Source organism: Sciurus carolinensis, chromosome 9 (genome assembly GCF_902686445.1).
Source record: "Sciurus carolinensis chromosome 9, mSciCar1.2, whole genome shotgun sequence".
NCBI lineage: Eukaryota > Metazoa > Chordata > Mammalia > Rodentia > Sciuridae > Sciurus > Sciurus carolinensis.
Window position 1 is genome coordinate 130676546 of NC_062221.1, and position 12844 is coordinate 130689389.

Genomic DNA, 12844 nt, shown 5'->3' on the forward strand with positions numbered 1-12844 from the left:
CTGTGGGCAGAAATTCTGAAAGTAAGTGGAGACATCATTAAACAAATAAAGGTATAATGTGGGAAATAGAGATAAGTACTATGAAGAAAAATGTTAAAAGGGTAAAAGGAACTGAGAGTGTGGGGGTGGGGAAAGCATGGAGTGTTACATTTCAATAAGGTGGTTAGGGAGGGTGATATTTGTGCAGGGCCCTAAAGGAAAGGAGGAAGTGAGGCACACAGACACTGGATTCTCACTGCCGAAAATGCTGACGTTTCCCTTTTTCCATTTCTTTCCAAAGTAAGCAAGACGATATGAAGATTATCGAGAGCTGTACAAATATCACCACACCATTTTGTGATGTAACAGATGTGTGGGAAGAAGCGTTTGACACTTACATCGTCAGGGTGGAGAGATTCAGAGGGAAAGCCACGTTGATCAACTGCACCAGCACCATCTGGTCCACCAACAGTGAGTGGATCTGTTTCTCAGTGGCTTCCTGCTCCTCAAGGTCGTCATTATTTGCTCTCCCGTGAGATAGGAAGGACTGTAAGGGTGTTTTAGATTCACAGCTAGGCTCACTCTCGGCCTGCCAGTTCCTCGTTCTGTAACGGGGACTAGTTGACTGTTTACTAGTTACTTAGCTGCTCTGAGCCTTAGCTCGCTTGCTTGTTTTTTTTGTTGTTGTTGTTGTTTTTTGGTACTGGGAATTGAACTGAGGGACACTCGGCCACTGAGCTATATCCCCAGCCCTATTTCATATTTTATTTAGAGACAGGGTCTCACTGAGTTGCTTAATGCCTCACTTTTGTTGAGGCTAGCTTTAGATTCTCGATCCTCCTGCCTCAGCTTCCCAAACTGCCGGGATTACAGGCATGCACCACCGTGCCTGGCAAGTCTCAGCTTTCTAACCTGAAGAATGGAAATAGAACCTGTTTTTTGCTGAAGATGGCTCCAGACTTCTGCAAAGCAAGCTTCCTTGGGCAGTAGTAGCTGCTATTTTTCTGTTCACTTTGCAGCCTGACAGGAAGTGGGGAGCAGGGTTCAGGTAGCCTGTTTCTAAGCATCACGATTCTTTGGGCCAGTATTTCTCTTGTAACCACAACCCCACCCCAGACTGTAAATGCATCACTGCATCTTGCATGTGCAAACACCCAGTTGTACACACAGCTGGGGCCCAAAGCTCAGAGGCAAAGTCTGGAGCCCAAGCATGGATCTCCTTCTTTCTTCCTTTCCCCCGTTCCCAGCATCCACACCCTAAGGCATCTGTATTAATAGCTCCAGCTCCATCACTTTTTCAATTCCCCAAATTTCAACTGTTTCCAAGAGAATGGCTAAGCTTCAGCGCCCTGTTACATGGTGCTGGGTGTGTCCACACACCTACAGGCTTCACAAAGTCGTGGTGATGGCTGAGTCCCCTTGTGGCAAATAGTTTAGATACTGTGAGACTGATGAAAAGGTGTGCACCTTTGGAATCAAAAGACACCTCTGGGGCTGGGGATGTGGCTCAGTTGTATGCACAAGGCCCTGGGTTCAATCCCCAGCACCACAAAAAAAAAAAAGAAAAGAAAAGAAAAAGAAAAAAGACACATCTGTATGTATATACAGGAAGAAAAGGAAAGCACAATATGTAGATCATGGTGTTGGGGTTGTTGAAGAATGTGTATTAAAGCAATAATGAGGTCTTTTTCATGATGCAAATGACAAATATGAAAAATACAGAGATACAGAGGATTAGAAGGAATGCAGAGTGTCCTTGGACACAGTCCTTTGGTATTGGGCAGTAGGTATTAAAAACCCGAGCATGTGCCTGCTCCAATCCAGAATTCTACTTTAGTAATTTGTCCTAAAGACATCATCAGGATGAAGACAAAGATTCAAAAAATTAGAGATCATCTAAATGTTCAAAACAATGAATTGGTTGAATCACAGTTCAACCACTTAGGGGAATTGAATTCACATAAACAATTATAGTGTGAGGGATTGGTACACTTCCTGTAAAGGACCAAAGAACAAACACTTTAGAGTTTTGGGGACCACATATGGTCTCTGACCAATATTCCTCTTCATCTCTCTTTACAATCCTTAAATAAACTTGCAGACTGACCCTTGATGTAGGTAAGTATGTGTCAATATGTCTATACAATGTGGTTAATTGAAGTTATATATCATATAAAAACAGCTGGGTTAGAATTATTTAATTTTAGCTTATATAAGTGTGTATGTGTATGTGCATACACACATACATATGTTTATAAATCTGTGTACCCTAGTTAACACGTGAATATGTATATACTTATCTACACAACATAGGCAAAAGATGATTAAAAGAATTGCCATCCATATTTCCTACAATTATTATGTATTAGTAACATATTATTAGCACAATATAAAAATGAGTCATTTTTAATTTTGTTTAGAAGACAGACTGAAAATTGGGAAAGTTGCTGATATCCATCCCAAAACTGTGTCTTCTATTTGCTGTGGTAATGTTATGAAAATCTTTTCATGTTTTTATTGTTTTGATAAAATAAAAATAATATACCACAACTAGGATCATAGGCAGATTAAGAGGAAAATAACTTTCCTTTAGAAGACGTCAGACTGTGTGTGAACAACAGGGACCTAATGATGTGCAGTCATCGACTCAGGTGGGATTTTGTTTCTGACTTTGTTTCCTAAACAGTATTGTATGAGCCCCCAGAGTTTGAGGTTGTCGGCTTTACGAACCACATTAATGTGATAGTGAAATTCCCTCCCACTGCTCCCAAGATTTATGGGGAAGAAATACAGCGCCATCTATCACTTGTCATCAAAGAACAGTCGGGAGAGATTGTTAAGATGGTAAGTGGTCGCCAACACTAGATTCAAAACAGTTCTGAATGGGCAGCAGATAGACTTGACTCTTTGAAAGACAGAAATGTGTAGTTGATGATTCAAACCAACCGATCTGGGCTGGAATGTGGCCTAACTTAGGACAGCAGAAGTCCATTCATTCATTGCTGAGATATGTTGATTTAGCCCAGTTGTGAGATCTTTAAGAGAATAAGCACATCAGGGAACACAGAAGAGAGAAGTATGTGGTGTAGATGGGGAACGGCCAAATCTCAGCAAGCCAGCGTGACATTTCCTTGAGAGGGTGGTTTAGCTGAGCCAAGCACAGAGAGCATCTGTTGCTGCCTCTCTGACCCTCAGACACAGCAGAGGAAGTGATACTTTCCAGCACTTCTGTCCCTACCCAATCTGCCCAAAGGACCCAACTGAATGTCAGTAATCCCTGGGTGACCCTGGTACTCACCAGTAGGCCCTGCTGTGATAACATCTTTTGACTGCAGAACCCTTTGCCAATGATAAAACCCTTGCAAGTAAGACCAGCCCTCAAGATTGGGGCAGGGACATTTCAAACATAGGGCACAGGAAGTTCAGAGACCCTGAGGTTGGAACAGACCTAGTGAGTTTGAGAAACAGCAAAGGGAGTTGCCTGGGGTGGAGAGAAGAGGCCCAGGTGACGTCAGGGAGGGAGTGAAGCCAGACCTTGGCAGGCTTTGTGAGTCCAAGTCTTCTGAATATGATGGAAGCCACTGGCTTAACAGGATGTCCTGGTTGGTGTGTAAGGACAGACCATAGGTGGCAAAAAACTAAAGCTGAAACACTATTTGGATGGTAATCACTTAATAAGCAATAATAAACTATATAATTATTATCATTTTCCTTTACTATCCACATGGGATTATAATCAACACCCTAGGAAAAGAGAACAAAAATAACAGGGGGAAAATAAGTTTATATGACTTGGGGACTATGTCAGATACCATTAACTATTATATTTCAACCACATCTCTTTATGTTTCAACCATGAGCTGCTAACTCTGTCTCAAATTAATATTTCAAAAATGTTTATTAGGCTATTAACAACACTGTGAGAGGAACACTATAGTTGACAGTTATCATCTTTAAATTACATTTTTTAAAAAATGGTTACTGGCATAATCCAGGTGAGGGTAGGGGCAGAGAGAGAGATGCTTGGATTATTTGGTGGTAGTGGAGGTGGTGAGAAGCAATCAAAGTCTGCATCTAGTATGCAAGTGGAACCAACAGTTATTTTTAGTGAAATTGGATGTGTAATGTAGTAGAGGAAGAAGGAAATTAGGACTCCAACACTTGGAGTTGCCATCTGCTAAAATAAGGGAAGATAATGGATGAAGTTGGCGTGGGTTAGATGGCAGCTTGGTTTGAGACATGTTAAGTTCAAGGCATCTAGAAGAAGCTCTTGGGCAGGAGTTGGACATACCGAGTCTGGAATTCAGTGGCAATCTCCCAGCTAAGAGGTGTCCCAGGGAACCACTGACTCCTGTCGAATGCCCTGAGACCAGGCTCTGGATAAGAGCAGCTTTGGTGAGTCATGGGGCAAAGGAATGGTGGAAGTGAGTTCAAGAAAGAGCAAGGAGAACAATTAGAGAGTTTTTCTATAAAGGGAATAAGGGATAGGAACGGGCAGCTGGAGGAAAAGGGAAGATGGAGTGAAGGGAGAGACTTTTTGAAATGGAAGAAATTTCAGCATGTTCACATGCAGATGGAATGTCCCAGGGGAGGTTGCTAGAGCAATGTCCTAGAGTAACGGAAGTGGGTGGGATCTTGAGAAGTGACTGGGAGCAAGGACTGTGCATGGTCAGTCATGGGGAGGAGTGGAGCGTGCAGTACAGGTGTATAAAGGAGGATGTCTTAGACCATTTTCTGTTACTATAGCAAAATACCAGAGGCTGCATACCTTGTAGAGAAAAGAGGTTAGTTTGGGCTCATGGTTCTGGAGGTTCCAAGGTCAAGGCTTCACATCTAATGATGGCCTTCTTGCTGGCAGTCTGAAAGTGACACAGAGCATCGCATGGTCAGAAACAGCAAGCATGTGTGTCTCTTCTGGTCTTTTTCTCTCATCTTATCAAACGACCAGTATTCAACCATGGGACTCCGCCCTGGTGAACTTCACCAGCACTAATCACTTCCCAAAGGCCCTTCTTCTAAACACCAGAGTCAACTTTCAGTGCTCTGACCATCTCACAAGAAGGATTAGATTTCCACACGTGAACCCTTGGGGGTACTCAAAACCATACTCAAACCACAGCAGAGGACCATGGTGGGAACTTAAGTTTGCTCGGTGGGAAATAGGAAGTTGGCATTAGAGACTTGCTCAAGGTCCTGTGGATCCCAGAGGTCTGCCCTCTGCTACATTGTACTTTTCTGTGGGGAGGCAAGAGCCTTCTCACCATGTGGCATCCACTCCTGTCACCTTTTCCTTCAACGCTTGCTTCCACGCATGAGCTTTTGGTTTGCTGTGTGTGTGTCTATTTAATAGCTCCTTCTCCTTCCAAAAGGAAAGGTGTAGACACACATTATTACCAAAAGCTGCCTTTGAACTGCTTCAAATCCCAGTCTATAAAACTGCTGGTGAGAATTTATTTTGGAAACTATAAAACATACATTTTTTAAAAAATTATTATTCAGCAAAGAGCCTTCATTGATAATTCCAAAAATGGAACCAAACTGCAGGGGAAAAGAAGAGGTGAGATGAGACAAGCGCTGTGACCTTGGAGAAGTGACCCGGCCGCTTCTAACTGCAGTTTCTGCATCTGCGGAATGGAATAACATCTAGACTGTTTTGAAAGTCAAAGGCGTTATTCTACTTGGAAGTCCTTTCTGAAATATGAACTACATTCACATTGTCAATGCAATAAGATCATCTTATTGGCATCCTGGAGACCATTTTTGTCTTTGGGACTTTTTCTCCTCATATGATAAGTGAAGTTGGTAGACTAGATTTCTTGGTTTTCAGATACCTGTGTGTGCACAGGCATAAATACATGCAGTTTTGTGGCAAGCCTGCGGCATTTCTAACCCTGTTTGAAATTTGAATATGGGACCCCAAAGAGTCTCTTAGGGCTACCTCCAAATGAAATTCTCACCTGAGTCTTACTAAATTTTTTTTTTTGCTTCTTTTTACAGCACAAACCCAAAATAGATGGAAACATCACTGGAAATTTCAACTATGTCATTGACAATTTAATTCCAAACACAAACTACTGTGTATCTGTTTATTTTGAGCCTACAGGTCTGGGAACAAGAATACAACCTCCCTCAAAATGCACTTTCCTTCGCCTTGACCAGGAATCAGGTGTGTTGTTTTCTGGAAAAAAAAAAATCATGTTTTGAAATTCAGTCGGTTTACTCTAAGGAAAACATATTGAAAGGAAAGGATGTGAGATGCATGGCTTGCTAACTGCTTGAAGCAACTGCATGCAAAGGCATGGGAGGTCACCCGCTGACTGGCCACAGTGAGACTGGGTGTGGTCTGTAGATACCTGGCTCCCAGAAGCATTGACTCAAGGTCACCGAGGAGAACAGGACTTGCCAGCATGGAGAAGACCATGAGTGATGGAAGTAGAAAGCCCAGCTGCTGCAGAAACAGCAGCATAGCAGTGTGATCCTGAACCCTCTTCCGTGTGCAGAAGTGTGCAGGAGAATCATAGAGCTCAGGGGTTTTCCTTGCTGGCTCTTTTCTTAGGAAGTCACTAGATTGCCAAATGTTTTTAAAAAGGGGAAAATCTCTGAAAGTCCTTCTGGGAAGAAGCCCTTCTAAACTTCCCAACCCTGATGGAAGTATCTTTAATGTTCTGCTTTACCCGAGTAAAATAAGTGGGATGCGTAAGGAAATGGCTTTAAGTGACATGGTGACTGCACATGCAGTGAGATTCCCAGCAGTACCTCGCTGCAACTGGCTGTGGCCACAGCACAGTGTGATTTTGTCCTCTAGTGTCCCTCAAAGCTGAATGACACAGGGGCTGATTTTAAAGGAAACAGAATCTCAAACCTCTTATTTCAGTTGTTTTATAATATCAATTAAACAGGGGGAAACCTGAAACTGCATAGAGTCTTTTTGCCTTTAGCTTTTACACACATATAAACCCAAAGGAAATTTCCGTATTTATGTTCTAAGACCAGTTACCTGTCCTCAAGACGTCCAAGATTCAGTTCATTTCGGACACTACCCACAGTTAGCATAGACCCCAGATGTTAAGGGCTCAGGCTCACGATGGCCCCCACTTCAGATGCCAGGCCCAAGTCTTAGGTCCCCAGGCCAACCTGACTACAAATTAGGGAGTTCTGTTTAGGTTGAAGGATTTGCTGAAATGACTCACAGAACTCAGGGATGAACCACGCTTCAGATTACCATTCCATTGTACAGCCTGCACACAAAGATCTAATGCAGAGGTAAACAGGTCAGGGTCTAGAGGGTCCCAATGCAAGAGCTTCTGCTGCCACGGCATCAGGGTGTACCACCCTCCCAGTCCATCAGTGTGTGCACCCACCAGGAGCTCCCCAAGCCTTAGTGTTCAGGGCTTTAATGAGTTTCATGATGTAGGTGTGATTGTCTAAATCATCGGCCATAGGATTGGACTCAGTCTCCATCTTCTCTCTCCTCCTGGGGGTAGGGCTGGAAGGAAGTTCCAACCCTCTGATTGAGTGGTTAGTTTTTCTGTTGATCAGCCCTCATCCTGAAGATATCTAACTACACTCCTATGAATCACTTCATTAACATAAACTCAGATATGGTCTGTCTTAGTTTATTTTCTGCTGCTATAACCGAATACCTGACATTGGGTAGCAGGATGGAGGAAATCACATATGGGGGGGTGCTCACTTTAAACCCTTCCGACATCTAATCCTTTCCCACAATACCAGCATTAATCCATTCGTGAGGGCAGGGTCCCATGACCAATACACCTCCCCAGAACATCACAGTGACAATTAAATTTCAATAAGTTTTGGAAGAGTCATTTCAACCATAGCAGGCCCTAAATGGGGCTTGTTAGAAATAACAAAAGACACTGCTATCTCTTAGGAAGTTCCACAAGCTTTTGAGACTCTATTCCTAGAGCCCAGGACAAAGACCAGAGATTCCAGAGATGGATGGATGGATGGATGGATGGATGGATGGATGGATGGATGGATAGATAGATAGACAGATAGATAGACAGACATAGATAAAAATTATATCCTGGTCCTATATCCAAATAGAACTCTCACATATATAATATGACTCAAATTGGTAAAATGATAATTTTACCAGAGCTGCTGATTGACAGTTCTTTGGAGGTCGCCGTGTCTGGGAGGATGCTCTTTCTCCCCTGACCTTTCTCTAATCCACCTGCTAAGGAATGGTCATGCAGCAGCGCTGTTTGATCAGTCCATCTTCACTTGGCCTGAACATGTCCTTCTGCGTATTATTAAGTCAGCCTTCACTCGTCCGTCATTACCAAGACAGTTAGACTACCCAAATACTTGATGTCTGGAGTCTTGTCTGAAACCTAGGAACCAAACAGGTTTGGATACTGTGGCATCGCTTCCTATCCGCTCACCATCTCAACTGCCTTCAGCTAGTCAAGCTCAGGATCCAGACAGGGCAGATGCTGAGGGGTCTGGAAGGACAGCCTGAGACCAGCACTGACTTACCCAGACCCAGCAGTAAGCACCGCAGGCTTTGGGCAGACCTATGGGGTGGTTGGGCAGGAGTGGGCCTGGGGCATGGGATGGCAGGTGTGAACTGAGCCATCTTAGGAAGAATCATAACAGGTTAGGTCAGAGAGGGTGGAGGACCCAGATGAGGTAGGACTGTGGACACCACTGAGGGGACCCTGAAAGGATATGAACAGATCTGAATATCTGTTTGCCACCAGGTCGGGGAGCCAGGGGACTAATGGGCTAGAACTACAATAATATAGGTGGCGGGTGGTGGTGTTTGGTACGGAGGGGCAAGCAGGGAAGGAACTTCAAGAACCTGACATTAGTCGTCATTAAGTCTTTTGACAAAGTTCTTTTTTTTCCATTAAAAAGATAATAGTAATTAAATATTACTATCCTTGTTGCTCAGCTCAGCCCTCTGCTCATAAGGTCCCTCATGTTTTGAAAATCCCAATGCAATTCCAGAGAAAATTCAAATTTAGAAGACACAACCTGGTCTCCCCTTCTCAGGATGCATTGATCTTACCCCTCTTTTATGAAGAAGATAGTTAACAGCAATAAAGTCCATTTGCAACTTCTTCTGGTGTGGGAACATTGAAGCAATTCCTCTCTTTTCAAATAGGAATATTTTAAAATAGCATACATGCAAAATCTGCCATGAGTCCAAGAGAGACTTTTTGAGATTATCATCAAGCTAAATATAAATATTTTGCTGGGCACAGTGGCCCATGCCTATAATCCCAGCAACTCAGGAGACTGAGGCAAGTTTTGAGGCCAGCCTCAACAACTAAGTGAAGTCCTAAGCAACTTAGTGAAACCCTGTTTCAAGATAAAAAATAAAATGAGCTGGGGATGTAGCTCAGTGGTCAAGTGCCCCTGGGTTAAATCCTTAGTACCACCATACACAAAATAGAAACAAAAAAATTTAACCTCTCACGAAGAATGCTTAGATTTGACAAGCATTGTTCTAGCATATTAATTGCAATTTATACAATTTGGTTTGTAGGATGTCCTATTTTAAAGATTGTGTGTGGTCTCTTAGTTGCCTTTCTGTTACTGAAACAAAACCCAAGATAATCAGCGTAAAGAGGAAAGGTTTATTTTGGCTCATAGTTCTAGAAGTTTCAGTCCATGGTTGGTTGGTCCATTTGCTCTGGGGCTTGGGGGAAGGCAGCACATTGGGGTGGAGAGCATATGGCAGAGCAAACTGTACAGCTCATAGCTGGGTGCAAAAGAGAGGGAAAGAGAAGTGACTGGTCGCATTGTCCCCTTCAAGGGCACGCCCTCCCACCCCCAGGCCAGAAGGTCTCCCACTAGGCCCTCCCTCTTCAATGTTTTCCAACCCCTCCCAATAGCACCACAGAATGGCAGCCAAGCCTTTAACACATGGGTCTTTGGAGGACACTCTAGACATTCCAAACTATGGCAAGGTCCTTTGTAGCTACTCTCCAGAAAGTTGAAAGGGTACATGAGTCCGAACATCAGTATTATGCCATTGCTTCACCAATGAAGTCTTTTGGGGTTCACCATCCTTTTGGAGGAATTTTGCATCATAAACATGCATCTGGGCAGCTAGAACTGATCTTAGAACTGTCCATATTATGATGATCCCTCACTCATCCTTCATGGAGATGAGACTGGGTTCCTGAAGCCCGTGCTACGGACCAGTGCCGCATCTTCACTGAGTTTCTTTCTGTTCCTTGTCCACCCTTTCAAAAGACTTATATGTAGCCCACTTTTATTTCCTTTTTACTCTCCTGTGTCTGTTTTTCTGAGCCTTTGGTTACAGGATTAACACTAATAGAGATGTTTCTGGAAATTTAAAAGAGCCTTGGTTAAGTAACCCCTGATTACTTCTCCGACCACTTGTACTTAGAGAATAAAGTTTTGATCAGAAAGTTGAAATTTTCTAAAAGGAATTTTGACAAGAGACTAAGGAGAACTCATAATAGGGAATGGTGAGTTCTTCTGAGGCCTGATTTGGGTTCCTGGTGTGGCCCACGTCCACAGGATGGCCGATTTGGTGTCTTCAGGCCCTTCCTCTTCTCCCTGCCCGTGACAGGTGTCTTTTGGGCATTCGAGGTGAGGCTACTGTGATGGAGAAAATGAACTTCTAATCCTGTATAATTTTGTTCATTTGTATTTTAAATAATCACAACTAGCGGCTGATATATTGGGACAGCGCAGGTATAGGATATAAACCAAAAGAAATTTCACTTTGCAATGCATGGAAAGCTAAATGTATTTCACTGCTTAAAGAGTACACCCTTGGCTTGCTCTCCAAGCTGTGGTATTTAGCAAATGGAAAACATTTTGATATCACTTTCTAACCCCTGACCAATGTGCATTTATTCCCACCTGTGATCATTTATTGGATTTCTTTTGAAATAAAGTTTTTGTTTTGGTTTTTTTTGTCAACAGAGTCATCCGAATCTGCCAAAATAAGTGGGATAAGCACTGTGTTTTTGGTAGCATTGGTCTTTGTAAGCACCATCCTACTACTGAAGCGGATTGGTTATATATGCTTAAGAGATAATTTCCCCAAAGTCCTGGTATGTAAATTTTGTATCTTAATTTTTTAAACTAAGAATTTTTATTATATACTTAAATATTTTCACAGAAGAAAGTCTCATTTCTAAAACACCAATGGAGTCTTATCAGGTTGGGTTCTTTTCCATCCCTGCAAATGTATCTTTACAGTTATAAGTGTGCCTGTGCCTTATGTTTTCTCTTCACATATTGTCCAATGACATGTCTTCATATATTGTCTAATGACTACATAGAATTCCATTATTATTATTGTATCACATTTTTTATAGGGCATTTGGATTGATTTCTTTTTCACTTCTTTTCCTTTCTTTCCTTGGCCTTATGAATAGTACAAAGGAAATTTTTGTATGGATCATGTTTTGTTTCATTTTGAATTATTTCAGTAGAATCTATACACAAAATAGATCTATCTTATAAATGATATTATAAAGAACTGATATCAAGCCAGGTGCAGTGGCCCATGCCTATAATACCAGCAGCTCAGGAGGCTGAGGCAAGAGGATCACAAATTCAAAGTCAGCCTCAGTAATTTAGTGAGGCCCTAAGCAACTCAGAGGCCCTGTCTCTAAGTAAAATATTTATTTTTAAAAGGGCTGGGGATGTGGCTCAGTGTTTAAGTGCCCCTGGATTCAATCCCCAGTGGTGATGTGTCCTCTCTCCAAAGCTCCGCTGACCATGATGAATCATTTTTACTGCTTTCGTTGATTTTGTACGTAATGATCCCTAGGAGTTGCTCTCATGGGTGTTGCTTTCATTATTAACAAAAACAGCCATTGCTTGTCTTCGTTTCCTCTCTGTGCTTCTCCTTAGGGCCTTTACACAAGCTGGATATTGATCTCACACCTTTTAAACCTCGTGCGTTTTTATTCGACAGCATTCACGCGTCATTTACCATTTTCCCTATTCCAGTCCTTCCTTTTATATTACATTAGTAACACTTCACTTAGAAATATCTTATTGTTTATGTTTGAACTCATACACCTAATTCTAATTTTTCAGCAGCCATACAATTAAACATCCCTCCGTGGTTGAAGAAGTGTACTCCGAGGCTGGGCACGGGTGGCACACACCTGCAATCCCAGCGACTCAGGAGGCCGAGGCAGGAGGATCCTGAATTCAGAGCCAGCCTCAGCAACTTTGTGAGGCTAAGCAACTCAGCGAGACCCTGTCTCTAAATAAATGAGATACAAAAAAGGGGCTGGGGACGTGGCCCTGGGTTCGATCCCCAGCACCAAAAAAGAGCATTCCTCATGCTCATCTTACCATGTCACATCTTGTACCTGTCTAGTACGTCTCCATTAGCAGTTGTTGCTTACATTTAGGTAAAAACCCGGCAGTGGGGACAGGGGGATTCTAGGCCTTCTACATTTGCTTGTGTGTGTTCAATCAGGAACAGCCGTTAAATTTTTCAAGGAGCAGCTTTTCTTAATTTAGCAGACCTAACAAGCATGTCAGCCTGTTTCGGGGGGTGGAGAACATAGCAGGACAAAACCCCTACTCCAGTTCATCTTAAAGTCGAACGTGCTATAGAGACCATGGTACGTTATAGATGATAACGATTGTCTAAATTTTAAAAGTCACCTGATTCTAGAGATAAGTTATTTAGGGTTAACATGTTTGGCAAAGTCCTCACATTCAAAAACATCTGGGGAAAAAATTGCGTCTGTATGGACTCGTTTTCTCGTCATTGTTGCCTAAACAGTACGTATAACAACCATCCACACAGCGGCCATATCAGGTATTGTCCGTCATCTCCAGGGGCCTGACAGTTGCAAGGGAATGTGTGGAGGTCCCTTGCAAA

The 12844-nt window shown here is 42.6% G+C and overlaps 1 protein-coding gene across 2 annotated transcripts in view; it reads left to right on the forward strand.

Annotated features, from left to right (window-relative positions):
- Positions 1-12844, forward strand: part of Ifnar2 (interferon alpha and beta receptor subunit 2) — a 29756-nt gene that overhangs the window by 14014 nt on the left and 2898 nt on the right. The window contains exons 5-8 of one of the 2 annotated variants that reach the window (XM_047563636.1): positions 281-450; positions 2666-2823; positions 5977-6145; positions 10915-11045. In XM_047563636.1, coding sequence (XP_047419592.1) covers positions 281-450; positions 2666-2823; positions 5977-6145; positions 10915-11045 — 628 coding nt within the window. The remainder of the gene's footprint in view (positions 1-280; positions 451-2665; positions 2824-5976; positions 6146-10914; positions 11046-12844) is intronic. The other variant, XM_047563638.1, reaches the window with a different exon arrangement.